The 17780-nt window shown below is 44.2% G+C and overlaps 1 protein-coding gene across 6 annotated transcripts in view; it reads left to right on the top strand.

Moving 5' to 3' along the window:
* The window catches only part of pacs1 (phosphofurin acidic cluster sorting protein 1), a 72003-nt gene extending 54223 nt beyond the window's left edge, over positions 1–17780 (top strand). For 2 of the 6 annotated variants that reach the window (XM_082526225.1, XM_082526228.1), the window contains exons 5-24: positions 940–1084; positions 1198–1289; positions 2689–2766; positions 5977–6036; positions 9827–9987; positions 10464–10557; positions 11761–11844; positions 12075–12196; positions 12675–12810; positions 13140–13244; positions 13369–13475; positions 14719–14873; positions 15117–15227; positions 15315–15417; positions 15504–15546; positions 15636–15678; positions 15760–15901; positions 16648–16886; positions 17354–17473; positions 17558–17780. In XM_082526225.1, the coding sequence (XP_082382351.1) occupies positions 940–1084; positions 1198–1289; positions 2689–2766; positions 5977–6036; positions 9827–9987; positions 10464–10557; positions 11761–11844; positions 12075–12196; positions 12675–12810; positions 13140–13244; positions 13369–13475; positions 14719–14873; positions 15117–15227; positions 15315–15417; positions 15504–15546; positions 15636–15678; positions 15760–15901; positions 16648–16886; positions 17354–17473; positions 17558–17676 (2259 nt within the window). In that variant the 3' untranslated portion in view covers positions 17677–17780. Of the gene's footprint in view, positions 1–939; positions 1085–1197; positions 1290–2688; positions 2767–5976; positions 6037–9826; positions 9988–10463; positions 10558–11760; positions 11845–12074; positions 12197–12674; positions 12811–13139; positions 13245–13368; positions 13476–14718; positions 14874–15116; positions 15418–15503; positions 15547–15635; positions 15679–15759; positions 15902–16647; positions 16887–17353; positions 17474–17557 lie in introns of all 6 variants that reach the window. The other 4 variants (XM_082526226.1, XM_082526224.1, XM_082526223.1 and 1 more) reach the window with 4 other exon arrangements.

Genomic DNA, 17780 nt, shown 5'->3' with positions numbered 1-17780 from the left:
TGCGTAAAGATTCAGAAGATGCGCCTGCACTGAATCCTTGTGTGGGTTTTACTGTCTTCATGAGGGGAAAAGCAGTCGAATTACGTCTGTGTTCCTCTCAGACACGCATGTTCATCTTCATGCTGTTTGATAGATTTGCATAATTGTCTTTCTTTGAGAAAATGGTTAAAATTAGCAGCTGCAGGAAGCTTCGGGAGCCTATCGGCAGCATGTGCGCCAGTGTAGGTGAATGGATGCACGGCAACAACGTCTCTCTCCTTGAATGTTTGGCTAAGGCTGGCTCCATAATAAGCTGCTCAGACTTCATTAAATGTGCGAGTGTGACCAGATTCCTGAGAGAGGCTGGGTGTCACTCGGTTAGACGCACAAACACACACAGCAGACGTGGCGCTGCTCTTTGCTGCAGCCGCACAGAGAATTGATTGCCTCTGCCTCGCCTGTGCGTGCTTTCTCTGTCGGCGTCTGGTTTTGTTCATTTTCCTCAGCCTTGTTTTGTCTCCCGGTTTCTTTATTGTTCTCTCCATCTGCAGAGCTTTCATGCCAGTCTCTATTGCTTCACTGCTGTTTCCCCTCCTCGTCTAATGCTGTTTAAATGATGTATAGTCCAGTGTATCCCTACTTTGTCTGTACAGGAAGACCAAGAATGGAAATAAGTAGATTTTATCCTCAATAATTCAGTTAAAAAGATTATCTGACTTCTTTGTTTTTTCAGTCTCCTTCTTTCTGTTTGCATGCTGCTATTTGACTATTCAGACGCTCATTTGGGAAGAGTTTCTTTTAAAGAGAACGTCGAGATTCTATTCAAATCTCATACAGGCTAGCACACACTAAGTTGTGGATACTTGTGGATAAAAACGTAGCTAGAATGTGGATACATTTACATTTAATCCAGCTGACTCTGATCTCGTTTAAACGCTGCTGCTTTTTTCCTTCCTCAAGGTGATGCAGCACCCCAGCGAGGGTGCCCAGATCTTGGGGCTGCACAGCCAGGTGAAGGATGCCTCAGTGCCCGTGGCTGAGATCAGAGTCTACTCCCTGTCGAGTCAGCCCATCGATCACGAGGGACCTAAAGCAAAGATGTCTGGTGCGCACATCATCTCACCGAATCTATCTTTCTCTCTAATAGTCTGTGTCTGCCCTCCTCCTGTCAGTTTGCTCCCATTCCTCAGTGGCGTCTCTTTTTCTGCGTCTCCCTAGATCGTTCTCCAGACATCGACAACTACTCTGAAGAAGAGGAGGAGAGCTACTCGTCAGAGCAGGAAGGCAGCGATGACCCCATTCACGGGCAGGTGTGTTGAGATGAGGACAACAATCACTTCATGGTTAATCTTGCAGTCACTCTGCTTGCTTTGGAAAGCATTTAATGCCATCACATTTGAGCTAATATGGTTTCTACACTTTTCAACACGAGCTTGTTGTTGTTGTTTTAATTAAATATTAATGCCTCGCCCTCCATTTTCAAGTTGTTTTACATCATGGAAGCGGCTGCTGAAAGTATGTGAGCAGCACAGATCATAAAGAATTTATATTTACAGCTTTATAAAGAATGAAAACATCTAAAAATCAAAAACCCAGCTCTCACATTTGAACCAATACCATAATTCCCACTGATTTCCACGTCTACAAATAAATATTTTTGTATAAGCAGACACAGGAACGACAGAAAAAGCGAGTCGTCCAGATTTGGTCGAACCGACGGGGTTATTGGGTTTTCTCCAGGAGCATCAGTTCACAGTGACACTGGTGTGATGATCAGCGGAGCACTGGTGCTTTCTTTATTATGTTACCTTCTTTCTGAGATTACGAGAGAGAAGACGGTGGGTCTCAGGGGGACGTAAGGGGAATTGGCGCCCATCGGTGCGAGAGATTGAAAGGAGCAAAAAGACAGCATGGAGAGATAAGAAGAGAGCAATGAGGCTTTTGGGGGCCAGATTGAAAAGGCAGAAGGGAGAGACGGAGGGAATCCGAGCGCCAAGAGGGAGGATAAACGGAGCGCAGGGCGTTACGGTAGAGAGGTGAAGAATTAACTTCAATACTGAAGCAGGGATCGGGTCAGAGCTGGGGTTCAGTTTCTTGTTTTCATGGTTTTTGTGTGTTTTGATGATAATATAACCAAGGGCAAGTTAAGCTGAGTTTTGAGGGACATTTCAACACTGCTAAATGAGAGACAGATGGGGGGGATAAACACAAGCTGTTGTTTTAATTGATTTTAATTGAACGTCAGGGTCGGCCAAGTTAGCCACATCTATTCTGCTCTACTTGTCACCTGGCAACACGGCCTTGTTTACTGATATCAGTCTATTGAAAAATAAGAATACATTTAGTGACCTACTGATTAAGCTATTAGAGCTGCACCTAAGGTTTAAGTCACAGTATTAGTAATTACAGAAACCTAAAAACTGATTTCTTTGTTTCGCTGGCACAAAAGGAGGAACGACAACCAAAAAACACAAAATAAAGAGAAATAGTGGTTTTTGGCTTCATGTTGGCAGCCAGCAGCTGAATGAAAAAACAATGTATCCATGTTACCAGGAGCAACAGTGTAACCACGCAGACAAATTGTGTCGCTAAGACTCATTAGTTTTTTTTCTTATAGCTGGAGTTGGCGACCTTGAACTAACCTTTAAAACACCACTTGCTCTCCTCGTCTTCCTCTCATTCGTGTTTCTCTCACTTTTTCCTTCTCAGTATCTGTTTGATGAAGACGAGGAGGTGAGGAAGAAGAAGCCGAGGCGTAAGCTGCCTTCCAACGCTGGTATCACCAGGGTAAGGAGAAGAAAAGCCCCCTCCCTGATCTCCCCCTTCATCCTCCCTCTCTTTTATACTCGTTTTTCTGCCTACCTGCTTGTTTTGTGCGTGAAGCACTTTTGCAGCAAACCCGCTTCGTGCGACGGCCGTTTCAGATAAATTTGATTTGACTGGACTCAACAACCCTCCCTCCTCCTGCGCAGCCTCTCGCCTCACCTCATTCAACCTCTCCTCCTTATCTGCTCGCCCCAACCTCCCCTCCCGCTCCTGTCTCTCTCTCTCGGCCTGGCTCGCTCCCGTGTTGGTTTATCTGCAAATCCATTTTCTGCCGCTCATTCACTCTACGTATAATCAGGCCGATTTTAACCTGAGGCTGCACGGACACACACGCGCACACATAAACTGTACATAAAGGCTCAGCAGGAGGCACAGATTACAACACAATTTAAATTTTTTTAAATCACCCTGGAAAAAATGAAGGTAGAGCTGCAGCTTAGCAGAAGAAAGGCAGCATTTGGTATGTGCGTGCTTGTGTTTGTCTAAGGAGGCTGTTATTGCGGCACCTTTGTAGATTCTATAGAACACACACACACGTGCGCGCACACATGCACACACTAACCACCTGCACTGCTACACACACATTAAATATGTACTCGCTCTTAAAAGCCCCTACAGCAGACCCTGCACCCTGTGCGTCCCCAGGAGGTCCGGCATGAAGCCGACCCTCTCCACTGCGTAGCAGCAAATTGCGACAAATCCTCCAAAACACTCTCACTCTCCACAGCCACTCAGACACCCACTTGTTTTGCAGATGAAAGCTTTGCTTTGTACTTTTTTTTCCTTCATGTTTTACATCCAAACTGAGTTTTTCATCCTTTCTTTTTTTGTTTTGTTTCTGGGTTGTTGTTTTTTTTAAAACCCAAAACGACGCTGAGAATTTTATTTTAACGTTTGGCCTGAAGTAGATTTACACACATGCGAAGATTGTTGGGTTTCCACTAATTTTAAAAAAGAAAAACATGCCGTGTCCCAAAGATGGCTTCAGGTAGAATAATCTTCATATTTAAACAGTGAACTGCAGTGTTTGCAAGGACAGTTGTGTGTTTATGAGTCGGCTGTATTTGCTGCTTGACTTTGTGCATTTAAATTAATGTCACAGAATAAGAGGATGATGCCAAACGTTTGAAACCATGCCTTTTGTTCATTATCTGTATTTTTCATGTCCAATCAGGACATCGAAGTCATGAGTTATAAAACACAGCGGACAATAATAGAGGTCCTGCCTTTGTAAACTCAGTTGGGAAATAATCACATTGACTAATATAAATTTCGATCACTATCATAGGATCAAAGTAAATTTTTTGCAAAGTACATTTAGTAAATTGCTTTCTAGATTAAATATTCATGCAGAATAATCTGTTTTTGACTGATCCAGGTAATTACATACCCGAAAAATCATAGTGTTTATTAGATTTATGCAGAATTATGTAAGAATCCAGTAAAGCCACAAATCACTGATGCACATTAACAAATAGATGAACACAGAGATACCGAAAGGACAAACGTTAGTCACAGGGAGCTGCAGCTACGCCTCTGTTGGCATCCACCTGTCTGACAAACAGCTAAGACTTGTTGCTGCTTAATATTTCAGTGGGTGAGTCATACAACTGTGAACATCGATGTTAGGGAGAAAAAATGTGCTGCTGAAATCAAAACAGGTTTTGGACTGGGCTGTAAGCACGTTCTGCAGTGATGTTGATCATTTGGATATGAAAGTCTGTGTGCTTTGCTTCTAGAAGCATCCTCGAGTGGTGATTGGAGGAACTGCAGAAGCTGCTATGGTGGTTGCTGCTCGCTACCTTATAAACTACCTCTATTACTGCTACAGTGTGCTACTATTACAGCTTAGAGGTGAATGGGCAGTTTGTAGGGCCACACAGTGAATGTTGTTAGTGACATTTGGCAAAATAACTGACAGCTAACAGGTGGGTGGGTACGTCCAGAGTTAAGGGGTATTCACACAGTGACTGGCGGCACCATGGCAACCAGTCCCCATAGAAATCCATGACTTCAAATAACCATGGGGGAAATGATCGCCGGCAATACATAGTGGGCGGGTCTTGAGTTTAACTTTTCTGACAGTTGAAGTGAGCAATTAAAGTGACTACCAATGAGAACGCAGGATACCATTGATTGACATGTGACAGTAAATACATTCGAGCACTGGTGTCAAACCTCCCGCATGGCCATTCATACTAGACCATGTGATTTATTCCTTCTTTGTTTCTGATTTTTGTTTAGCTGAACCTTTTGTATACTCTTATACATTTATGTCTGAAATGAATGTGTTATTTGTGAATACATTGTATTTAGTTGCTTTAGCTTTACTGCAACATTGAAAAAAAAACCCTATTCTAAACATATTGCAGTTATTTTGTGTCAACAGAGCAAGTGCAACAATGTCACCAGCTGCTTGGAGCTTACTACATTATCATTTAAAGCAACGGTGGCGTTATGTGATGTGTTTGTAGAGTATGAGCCAGAGGCTAATACAAGAGACCAGGTGGCTCAATAAGTTATAACATTTCTCTGCAACTGCTGCGTGTGCAAATTAGTTAGTAAGCATATCAACTCACCTATGAGGCCGTCAAATGGTTATTACAGGTTATAAAAAGTGTAGTGTTTTAGAAATAGTCTTGGATTTAGTTTTTGAGGTAAAAATAACTTGTGCATTTGAAGATCCGCTTCCTTTTTGCAGGATAATCTCGTCTGGCTCACAAATGTCACGCACGCAAAAATGTAATTGAATTTTGAACTGCCGAGTCGGACAGATGTCGCACGTTTCAAGAAAAACTCCAGACTCGCGTTCAGTAAATGTTACGTCTTCCTTTTTCAGATCACTTTTTGAATAAGATAATCAGTCCTTTGCGATTATTCAGGAAACGCATCTCGTGTTGGGAAGCGTCGACTTGGATAACCTCGGTAACGGGCCCGCTCTCACATATTCCAGTGTAATAACACGAGGCACATTTTTCCTTTGCAGAAGTGATGCTGCATCCATTAACTGCTGCTGTTTTGACTCATCAGGCGTGAAAAGTGCGTGGAGATTGCCTCCTGTCGGTTTTCCCTAGGCTGTCGTGTTCTCCCCCCACACACACGCACACACACTGATATGAACATCTATCCGAGTTTCACGTTGTGCCTTTTTTTCCATTTTCTCTCTCACAGCAACCCAACATCAAACAGAAGTTTGTCGCTTTGCTGAAAAGGTTTAAAGTCACAGATGAGGTGGGTGCTCATTTCTCCGTTGTTTTTCTCTCTTCTATTCCCCTCCCCTCTCCGTGGCTCTTCTTCCTTCCTGATCACTTATATCACACGTCCACACTTCGGCTTTATGTGCGAGGTTCAGAGTGTGCGTTTGCCAGGTTGTTGGGAGTCGACGTGTATTTCAGTTGAGCTTTGAAGACACACGGAGATGTGTGGGAGAGATGTGGCAGAACAACTGAGATTCAGCTGGCAGCTCACAATGACATTGTAATTTAAAATAGAACAAAGATGTTTGTGTGTGTGTGTTTGTGTGCTTCTGTCAAGCAAAATATGTGTGTGCTGTCTCAAAGTGGGTGCGTGTGTGTTACAATCTATTAAAATTTCATTACCTTCCCTCTGTGTCTTTACAAATCGAATTTTGTTCGTCTGTGCTTGCTCGTGTCGCTTTTCAAAATTGCAAATTGGAATATTGCTATTTTATTTGTATAAGCGTGTACGACATATTGATTTTGTTTGATTTCATACAGTTGGATTGTTTGTGTAGTTTTGTGTCTGCACACCACCACAGAGGAGTTTCAGATTTGGTATTAACGTGCAGATTTTCAGCTTTAAGTCGAGGTTTTTTTTTTTAATTAATTGGATAACTCGCTGCACAGCAGCCAGATGATGCCCATCCATTCATTATTCAATGACAAATTAAGAGGATAAAAGATCTGGAGTTAATTAAACTTGTATTTGGTAGCTTTTCACTGGGATTTTAAATATGAGGCCCAAGAGATGTCGGTGCAAGTGAAGTATGCCGTCATTAAGCCTGCAAATCTCGGGAAACCTGTCACAGAAAGAGCAAAAACTTCAGTAGCGAAAAGAATCTACAGTCTGGTGCATTGTTAGAAAGAATGGATGCACTCAGCAGCTCAGCTACACTAAAAAGCCTAAAAGAGCACAGAAGACGGCCAAAGTGCACGAAAACCATCAGCGGTTTCACTTAAGTCACATCAGACTTGGACTGAAAACATGTATAAGAGCACGCACAGTTCTGGAGAGTTTTTTGTGGACGGATCAAACTAAGATGAAAAAGTAGCAGAATGATGGGAAGAGAAGCATAGTGGCAGCAGTGTTAGGGCGAGGGCATGTATGGCTGCCAGTGGAACTGGGTCAGTAGTGTTTGTTAATGATGTGACTGCAGATGCAAGCAGCAGGATGAACTGTGAAGTGCACAGGGCTGTACGTTCTGCTCAGATTCAGTCATATGCTGCAGAACTGGTCACACAGTGCTTCATAGTGCAAATAATGACCCAAAGCAAACTGCAAAAGCAACTCAAGAGATTCTTAAAGCAAATAAATGTGATTTTCTTCAAGTCAGTCACCTAAGCTCAACTCAGCCGAGCAGATTTTTGGCTACTGAAGGCAGAGACCCACAAAAAAGCAGCGGCTGCATTAAAGGTCTAACAAAGCATCCCAAGTGAGGAAACGGCATTTTCTGACGTCCATAAGCTCTACACTTCAGCCTTCTAGACTTGTGTTCGGTTAATTTGGAGCATCTGAAAACAGGAGACTGGTTATAAAAATGTCTGTAATTCCTGAACATTGAATGCAACACTTTCTTTAATTAAAGCTGTTTTAAGATCTGCTGTAATGGTGTGCAGAGGCAAAGCCTGAACATGTGACGTCTTTTATTTTAATTACTCAGATCACTGTTATTGTAAAATGTTCCATGTGTATTGCTGTGACCAGTGTTGCAGAAAATCTACTTCTGCTTTATTCATGTGATTACAAACATTGCTGATCCTAGCAAAACTCTTTCTGCTACTTTTTAAGTACCACGAAGGCGGTTTGATATTTGTTGTTTATGTCTGTTTGTGTACAGATTTTGTCACTGGGAAAACATCACAAGACAGAGTTATAAAATTTTTAGGTGTTTAGTTGAGATTGAAACAAAAGTGGAGTTCAGAGGTGGGTCTTGTTCAGTCTGTGTGATCTAATCTGACGAGGGCCTCTGGTCAAATCTGACCTGATTATTTAATGATGGTTTGGTAGAAGTGACGCTCCATGTACTGCAAACTGGTTATGGAAGCTGAGGATTGGATTGCCCTCCACACTGATCACCGCTCAATCCAATAAGCAGCAAACCCCTGCGGACCAATGTAGCCTTTTCAGGTCAAGGCCCCGTGGGCTAAAGGAGTCAGTTTAGGTGGTCCTGATTAGGATACTTCCTGGACGTCACCTAAAAGAGGTGTTTCAACCATGTCCTACCGAGAGAAGGCTGCCAGGAGACTAGCTGGAGAGATTATACCTCTGGGCTCTCTTGAGAAACACTCAGTCCCCCACCGCCCCAGAGTCCCTGTGACCCAAACTCAGATAAGGAGCAGAGGATAGTTGGATTCTTATAGATTCAGCCATAAGTTTAATTATTAACTATCTGGAAACTCATCGCTGCAATAGAAACCCAATTTTACCCCAGCTTATCCTTGTTGAACAACAAACTAGATGATTTTTACAATAAAATCACATCTGACTCGATAGTAAAGAATTCTCAGACCAAGGCCGTCTCACGGTTATTCCTCTGATGCACCATCAGTCCACGTGTACTAAAGGCAGTAAGACTTTGACCTTATTTGACCAACTGCCTAATAACTAAATCAATCCCCTCGACAAACAATAACACTACAAAGGGCCTGACACCTCACCTGTCATTTGATGCATAAAAAGACCATAAACTTGTTGAAAAACGTCACCATAGCAGCAGCGGGGACAGCTTCACATCATGCACTAAACACACTTTCCATGAGAATGCACATCAATCTGAAACACTCAGGACCTCCTGCAGGTTAAAACACAATGTATTTCAACAAATATTACAAAAGTGCAGCTTGTGATTGAACTGATGGATCAGTAGTGCTTTACACAAATTCCCAGTACCAGCGACTGAAATGATATTGTTTACAGCGCTGGTGTTTTTCCTTAAGGAAATATCCTGCCGTCCAAGTCTGCTTTCATTGAGATGCCAGCCACGCGTGTGCCTATGACACAATCACAATGAAAAGTCTGTCCACAGACATATAAACACCCGTCGGAGTACTTTGAGGTGGTTGCTTCTAATGAATGCGTCTCCACCTTGTTTTTCCCCCTCAGTGATCTCACACACATGCACGCACACACACAGGCGGATAGTGTTACATTATGAAAGCAGAACCAGCTATGCTATCACATCAGATAACAATACAAATGATTATCCATTGTGTGTGGTTTACTGGCTGGCTCCTGAGTGCGCTTTAAATCGTAAAGACGTGACGTCTCTGTTCCCACGCTGAATGAACATTTTTGGAGTGGAGTGCTGGTCCAAACACAAACTCGTGTTATTTCTGTTTATCCCTGCTTGTATTGCTTATGATTACATGCATGAATACTTACCTTTTAAGTCCAAATCACTGCTATAACTGGGCTCCCTGTTTAGGAGTTAGGCTGAGCTGCCTGACTCGCTCTGATGTTAGCCAGGTCACTGTGGCATGTAAGCATCTCGCTTCTTTCACTTTTGATATTCAGCTTCTGTGAAATTGCGGGCTTGCAAAGCCCCGTGGTGTCAACAGAGAAACAGGCAGTGATCCGTGTCTGGTTTCACAGCTGGTATCAACATGTCTGTCCCCTGTACGCACAGAGATTAGTGCTCATTTAAAGGAAGGGAGGCTGCCGTCGATGTGCTTTTTGTGTGAAGAGAAGTGACAGATTCAGGTGATAAACAGAAACTCTAGGTGTCAAAGCTGCACAGCGACCGTGTGTGTTGGTCACCCGCTCCTCCGTGCGTCTCTCCCAGGTTGGTTTTGGCCTGGAGCACGTGTCCAGGGAGCAGATCCAGGAGGTGGAGGAGGACCTGGACGAGCTGTACGACAGCCTGGAGATGTACAACCCGAGCGACAGCGGGCCGGAGCTGGACGAGACCGACAGCATCCTGAGCACGCCCAAACCTAAGCTGAGGTACGAGCACTGGCACAGACGCGACATTAATATTCATCCCCACACTCCCGCTTCACCCGCACACACTGACGAGCACACAGAGAGGACTTTCATTAACAATTCAGAGCCCCCTCTGTTGGGCGAAGCTGCTCATTACAGCCACAGATTAAAAGCTTGGCATGAGCCAAAACTGGGTCAGTTTTAACTTTGATCAGAACTTTTGAATAATAATTATTTTGCTCAAAAATTCTTCTTTGCATACTTAAACGACACAGAATCGCTGCCCAGTCTGAGTCATTATTTTCAATAACATCAGAAAGCCTCAGAGTGACCCAGAACCCAGAAGTCTTACCGCTGTTACTTGACTTTCTTCTGTTCTGCTCTTTCTTTCTGTCTATCATTAAAAAATAAATGTGTGTTATGTAAGTATCTGAATAAAAAGTTAACGTGTGTGTGTGTGTGTGTGTGTGTGTGTGTGTGTGTGTGTGTTTGCTCAGGCCGTTCTTTGAGGGAATGTCTCAGTCGAGCTCTCAGACGGAGATCGGCAGCCTGAACAGCAAAGGCAGTTTGGGCAGAGACACGTTCAGCCCGGTGAGTAACTCACTGAAACGCCTCACCTGTTAGAGCGCAGTGAACTCTTCACGAAGGATATCTGACTTTACAACCGGAACGCTTTCAAACCTGTGTCCAAATGCAGCGCTCGCCTCGTTGGTGTAAAGTGAGACCTGTGTCCGTCTCAGCAAAAACTCAAGAGTATTTGTATTTTCTCTACATTGACGTTACCTTGTGGGGAAAAAAACTTGATACACAATTTAATTTAGTAGTGTTGGATATACGGTACTGTGCACAAGTCTTGAGCCATCCCTTTGTAGGCTCTACTACTATTGTTACAACTAAAACACGTAATTTGCTGAAAACTTGGCATATCTCAGCACGCTGTGCAGTCTGTCCTTAAATATGCTTCATTCATATTTCAATAAATTGCTGCACATTCCTCATTTTATTAGCCAAACATAAAGAACGTAGGGTTGGCTCAAGATTTCTTGTGAATACTATAACTTCTTCTATTTCTTGGGCCCTTAAGAAGTCATAGTAAAAGTACACGAGAAGCTGAGCGATACGGCATTAACCTAAGATTGCAAAGTGCTTCTAGTGGCAGGATAGCAAAACAATAAAGCTGTAGTAAAACAGTGTGACTAAGTAGCACATAGTACCATAAAGTACGTGAAGAATGCAGCATGAAATGAAGCAAGTAGCATGAAAAACAGCATGCGACTCTGCATTGATGTGCTAAATATCCAGAATCTAAAGCCGGTGACAGTCAGCACGGCGGGGAGCGCAGTGGAAATGTGAAATTTGAAAAATGTTTCACGCTAGCATTTCCTTAATGGAGCAGAAATTCAATAAGTCTTTGACGGTGACCATCTGCTGAATAAAAAGGGTTTAGTCTCTCAGTTTGAATGGATGGCACTGGATGTGCTTCAGGCAGCTCCAGTTCCTCCCTTCATAATGAAATAAGCTTTTAGGTTCTGACTGCTGTTGGGACACTTTCTCAAATATGTGTTTGGAAGATGAAGGAGCTGCTTTCACTTCAGTAAGTAGGTCCTATCTAATTATTTGTGTAGAATGCTTCGTCTGGCCTAAAACGGCAGACGAAAACCAACATCTTCTGGGCGTAACTGCTGTTGAGTTTTCTCCCTGAAGCCGAGAGCCGAGAGCTCTGCTCCTTCTTGTTTACCAAATCTCGAGGCTCATTAAGCCCGTAGACTGACTGCCTCTCCCTTCTGTTCCCAGCAGGGGGAGCAGCCTCTTCTGGAGAAGATGAAACCTTCCCGAAGCCGCAACCTGGATGAGATCCCGTCTGAGACCGACACGCTGGTACGACTTTCCTCGTGTGTTTTTAAATGAGTGTCAGTGTGTCAAAGAGGGAGAGTTAATGTTGTGCTGGGATCTTTGTCGGTATCACTCTGAGGCGGATTCGCCGCCATCTGTGCTGCAAGCGAGACAGATTGAGAGAGCAGAAGAAACACAAAAAAGTGGGTGCCAGTATCTCCTTTCTTTGACACTGACAGCCTGTCTGTGGACTGTGTGTGTCTGTTTGTGTGTAGGAGCTAACAGACCAGGAGCTGTTCGCTGAAGTCGGCCCGTGCATCATGGTGTCCGTGGCAGAAAAACCCCGTACACCCATTAAGAGCAGCAAAGGTGAAGCACAGCCGATGGCATCGCCGAGGTAAGTCACCCAAGGCTTAGTCCCAGATACATTTGTTTAGCTGTTTTAATCTGTGCGTTGGCCTCTTTACTAATCAGCTCAGTTTTAGCTTGAGTAATGACCCCTGCCATCTTGTTTTTTAGAGCCATAATAAATATATGTTTGGACAGAAAGGTGAAAGGTTAAGTGATCAGCAGAGTTAGTGCCAGATTGGATCCCCCAAGTCTGCCAGGAGGGCATTTAGTTTACAAAAAATGTAATGTACGCTAAAGACAATCCTATATCATTATAACTGTACACTGGATCTGCTACAAATTCAGGCATTAACCCCTTCTTTTAATGAACATGCTTACAAACCCTGTGGTTGGTAAATTCTGAGGGCAACTCAGGATCTCTAAGTAAAGCTTATAAAATGAAAGGAAAAATGAGGCCTCAGAGGCGACTATGCTGAAAAATCCTGAACTTCTTATTTCTTGAGTTTGACTTTTTTCCCCACCAGGTTGGATGGAGGCCATACACCAAGGCAGAAGCGCATTAGCACTCCGATGAAGGAGAGACAGCTGTCCAAACCTCTCAGTGAGCGGACCAACAGCTCCGACTCTGAGAGGTCCCCGGAGCTGGGACACAGCACGCCGGTACGACACTGAACGGTTATAAAATCTCATTTCGCTTTAGCTCTTTCCAGGATTTCAGCATCATCGTTTCAACCATGTATACAAAAATAAACCTGCGTATTGTGGTTGTTTCCCACAGAGGAATTAACAAAAAAATCTTCCTTTGTTCTCCGTCTGCTTATGACCCACGCGTTTTTAAAAAAAATAAAACACATGAATTCTGATAATGTACGACCGGCCTGGAGCTCAGAAATGAATTATGTATGTGGTGATGAGTCATCTGAAGAGCAAATGTGTCGCTGTGGGGAGATTTATGTACTCTGTGTGTGTGTGTGTGTGTGTGTGTGTAGGTTCTGAGGAAAGCAGTGTACGATCAGCTTAACCAGATTTTGTTGTCGGACTCGGCGCTCCCAGAGAGCCTCATTTTGGTCAACAGCACAGACTGGCAGGGGCAGGTAAGGCCTGCAGCTTTCCGTAATAACTTTGGGTGGATTTGGTTCGTTCTTTTTCTTTTTTATTCCTATTTCTTTCCTTTTTTTTTTTTTTTTGACTGCACATCTCCTCTTTCATGTATTGCAGTATGTTGCAGAGCAGCTCCAGGTACAGAGACACCCGGTGGTCTGCACGTGCTCAGCAGCTGAAATACAGGCGGTGCTGTCTGCCGTGCTCACTCGCATCCAGAAGTTGTGAGTTTTTCTGATCGAATCTAACACACACACACACACACACACACACACACACACACACACACACACACACACACACACACACACACACACACACACAGAGCGAGCTAGACTCATTGGTGTGCAGAGTGACTCATCTGTTTAGTCTTTCTTCTTGCTCTGAGCCTTATTTTTCTGACTTCTGTTCTTCCTTTGACCCTTATATATTTTGCTCCTTCTGTTCTCCTCCTCCTTTTTTTGCCCCTGTGACTCACTTTGCTTTATAAAAGCAACAAAAACTTTATGTCTCCCATATCTGCATCCATCACGTCGGCTTGTCCCTCTGCTTATCACTCTCTCCCACACATGTGGGAATTCTTCTGGTTTGTGTTTGCACTGTTGGCATGAAATTTGCCTGAACATAAAGGAAATGTCATCAGAGCAATAGTTAGAAATATAAAATGATTATTTTGCCTTAAATAATGTGAGTTAGATTGTAGTCTGGGAATAAAAGGGGCTTCATGTTTCTTTTTCTAATGCAGGAGCTGGGACTGAAGTCAAACCCATTACAGTACAGCCACAATAACAGGTTTTATTTAGCTTGCTAGCCATCAGTAACAGTACCTGGAGTGCAACGCAGTGCCTGTATTTCTGCTGTTAAAAACACCTCTGCAGCACATTCATGGATAGAGCCTGGTCAGTGATTATTTAGCAAGTCATGAATACACATCAGTAATAGTACAGAGGACCAGTTCCACAGTCTTAGTGCAGTTTACGCTCTGAGCTGCCATCTTGGATTGTGAAGTTGGAGTTAGATTGGCTTCTCCAGCTTTCCGAGTGGGATAGTGTATCTTGAGAGGGTGTTCTGGCTGAAAATTAGTAGGAACTCTGGATTTCTGACTTCAAATGGAATTCAGTATAAAAAATGAAGGGCAATCCACACAGGAAACGTCCTTAAAACTAGAGCTTTCATACACCTGTGTGTACTATGTCCTTTAAAAACGCCCACAGTCTGGGTTCCTGAGCACTGAATGAATTCTCACTAGTTTGATGTGCTTCATCTCAGATGTGCACCAAGGCACATCTGTACATCTGTAGGACACACTGTAATAAGAAATCTATTTTTTTAGGATATTTTCCAATAGAGATTAGGTTGTGTTTCTTAAAACAGGAATGTTCTTAGTATGTTTTGAGACAATGATCAAACTTTTTGTTTCTTGAGTAATGAGTATTTCTCTCTCTCTCTCTTTCTTTTTCCCTGTAGCTGCAACTGTAACTCGTCCATGCCCAGACCAGTGAAGGTGGTGGCGGTGGGCAGCCAGAGCTACCTGGGAGCCATCCTGCAGTTCTTCGTCACCCAGCTCGCCAACAAGACATCTGACTGGCTGAACCACATGCGCTTCCTGGTGGTGCCGCTGGGTGAGAGAGCCTGCTTTTGTCTCCTCCTGCAGAGTCAGACCGCAGCGAAGTTTTACTGCTTTGCAGGAAGTGATGTCTGGTGCACACAGTCACTTGTCTGCATGCTAATTGGACTTTGGGAAATGCTGTAACTTGTTAGTATGTCTTGCTTGTTGGCACATTGGTAGGAGGAACAGGCAGTCGTGTTAGCTCATTAAACTCCTCGATCCTTCCTCCTTCCCGCTCTTTCATTATGTTCATCAGGCTCTCATCCTGTGGCTAAACACCTCGGAGCCCTCGACAATCGCTACAGCTCCTCCTTTCTGGACGGGGCGTGGAGAGACATGTTCAGTCGCTCAGAGCCGCCGCAGACAGGTACCACACGTGCCGTCTCCCCTCAGGACGTACTTCAGCGTTTCGCACGTTTATTCACTTCTCCAATTGTTTTATTTTCTCCTGCAGATCAGTTGGATGTGGCAGGAAGAATTTCCCAATACATCAGCGGAGCTACAGTAACACACCAGCTGCCCATCGCCGAGGCCATGCTAACCTGCAAGCACAGAACGTGAGTACAGATGTCAGCGAACACGCGCCAGATCTTTGATCTTTTAGGTCTTCTTTAACAAACACCGCTCACTGTCCTTTTCCCAGGCGAGATGAAGACTCCTACCAGAAGTTCATTCCTTTTATTGGGGTGAGAATTCTACTCTTGAGTGGGAACTTTTTACCTTTGCTGCTGCTCATCTTCAGGATCTTTGGCTGACATCCCTTCTTGTTTTCCAGGTGGTGAAGGTTGGTCTGATCGAGTCTGGTCAGTCTCCAACAGGTGAGTGTTTGGAAAACGTCAAAAGATGTTAAAAAAGAATTCGATTTAGGGTTTCACGTTATTTCCATTTGGGTTATGAAGGAGATGCAGAGGAGGGTGTAGCAGTGAGCCTCGCTGTCCCCTCCACATCACCACCCTCCCACGGCTCTCCCACCGGGATGATCAAAGAGACAGCCACGCCTCCCTCCTCTCCCTCCATGGGGAGCGTGCTCACAGTTCAAGGGTAAGAGTTCTCTAACATTCATATTTCTTTACAGGATCTTGTAATTATACTGATGTGCTTTAAATCAAGTCCTCAGATGTAGATATTTAAAGAACCGTTTATTTTATTCAGGTTGATTTTCTGCATTTGTGTATGTTTTTCTGTTGATGTCTCAGCTGTCAGCATGCATGTTGATGATGCTGTCAGTACTGAGCTGTGGCAGAGGGATAAATGCCTTTTAATCAGCCGTCTGCTTGTTCTTTAAGCAAACAGGCAGCGAGTTGTTCGTGTTTCTCTGAGATCCTCTTCCCAATCGAGGCTCTCTTTGATGCTTCAGCCACTGAATCAGATGTTTTTTTTGCTGCAGTGCCTCTCTGCAGAGATCACTGATCTGATCTTTTACATTTCGTCCTCTGCAGAAATTTTTTGGGGAGTGTGTTGAACATGATGAATGAAATTCAGCTCTCAGATTCAAGTCGGTCTGCTCGTGAAGCTGTTAAATTATCTTACAAATGTGTTTGTGATGTAAAGAAAAGTTAGATGTATGTATGTCTCATAATTGGACCAGAGCAGAACCCCTCACTGCATCTGTGTATTCTGCTGAAACTAAAAACTACAAATAATGTCAGATAAATATGTTAATAATTAAGTTCTTCACAAGTTTGATATGAGAGACCAGAGAATAATAGGAAAGTTCAGTTACGATGCTTTATAGTTGTCACGAAGGGCCTGAGGAAGTCGCTCATGCACGCGCTGTCTGTCCACAGGAGCCCCAGCATGTCCCACGGCGTGGACGCCATCGGCCTGCAGGTGGATTACTGGCTGGCCTCTCTGGCAGAGAAGCGGCGGGAGGGAGAGCGACGCGACACGGGCTGCAAGAACACGCTGAAGAGCGCCTTCCGCTCGCTGCAGGTCAGCAGGCTACCAGGCGGGGGCAGCAGCGATCCACAGGCCCAGGTCAGCACCATGGCCATGACTGTGGTCACCAAGGAGAAGAACAAAAAAGGTGAGGCGTTGCAAATCTGATGCTTTAAATCATTTTTATGATTATGGCTTCACTTGAAACTAAAATTTGTAATATTAATAACGATTGATTAATTTCACTGATTTCTTTCTTACAATGATCCCTGTATTGCATTCAGCACAGACTGAGGCCATATTACATTGTTATCACTAAATAAGTGTTTTTGACTTGCAGGCTTGTTGCAGTTAGCCAGGTTCCCTGCAGACAGGCCCTAAAATAGTTACTGCAAAGCCCTTTGGACAAGTCTTTAAAAGGAATCCCTCAGATCCATGTTCAGAGCGCATACTCTGAGAAGCAGGGTATATATATGTGTCCTCTGTAGTGGGATACTAGAGATTTAAATGCAATTGAAGTAAGCCAGTCTAAATCTAGACTCACACACTGCCACCCAGTCGCCGTCTCCCTCCATCACACAGCACTTTGACTCTGGTGTTTGTTCCTCCCTTCAGTTCCTACCATCTTCTTGGGGAAGAAGCCCAAAGAGAAGGACGTAGACTCCAAGAGCCAGGTCATCGAAGGCATCAGTCGACTCATCTGCTCGGCCAAGCAGCAGCAGACCATCCTGAAAGGTGAGCTGGATGATCGCGAGCAGCTTTGTTTCTTTCCTGCTCACATTGTAGCTTATCCTCACCGTCGTTTCCATCTCCCACCAGTGTCCATAGACTGCGTCGAGTGGAACGACGTCAAGTTCTTCCAGCTGGCCGCCCAGTGGCCCACTCACGTCAAATACCTACCTGTCGGACTTTTCGGCTACAGCAAGCCTCCCTCGTAGGGCCGAGCGCCTCGACTCCTCTAACCGGACCTGACCTTTCGACTGCCCTCCACACAAACCCCACCTCTCAGCCGCCCGCAGAGCTGAGGGAGGACATAAAGCAG

This window comes from Aulonocara stuartgranti, assembly GCF_965226115.1.
Source record: "Aulonocara stuartgranti genome assembly, chromosome: 3".
NCBI classification, from domain to species: Eukaryota; Metazoa; Chordata; class Actinopteri; order Cichliformes; family Cichlidae; genus Aulonocara; species Aulonocara stuartgranti.
Note: the sequence above shows the minus strand (reverse complement) of the source record. Positions and strands in the feature narration are given on the sequence as shown.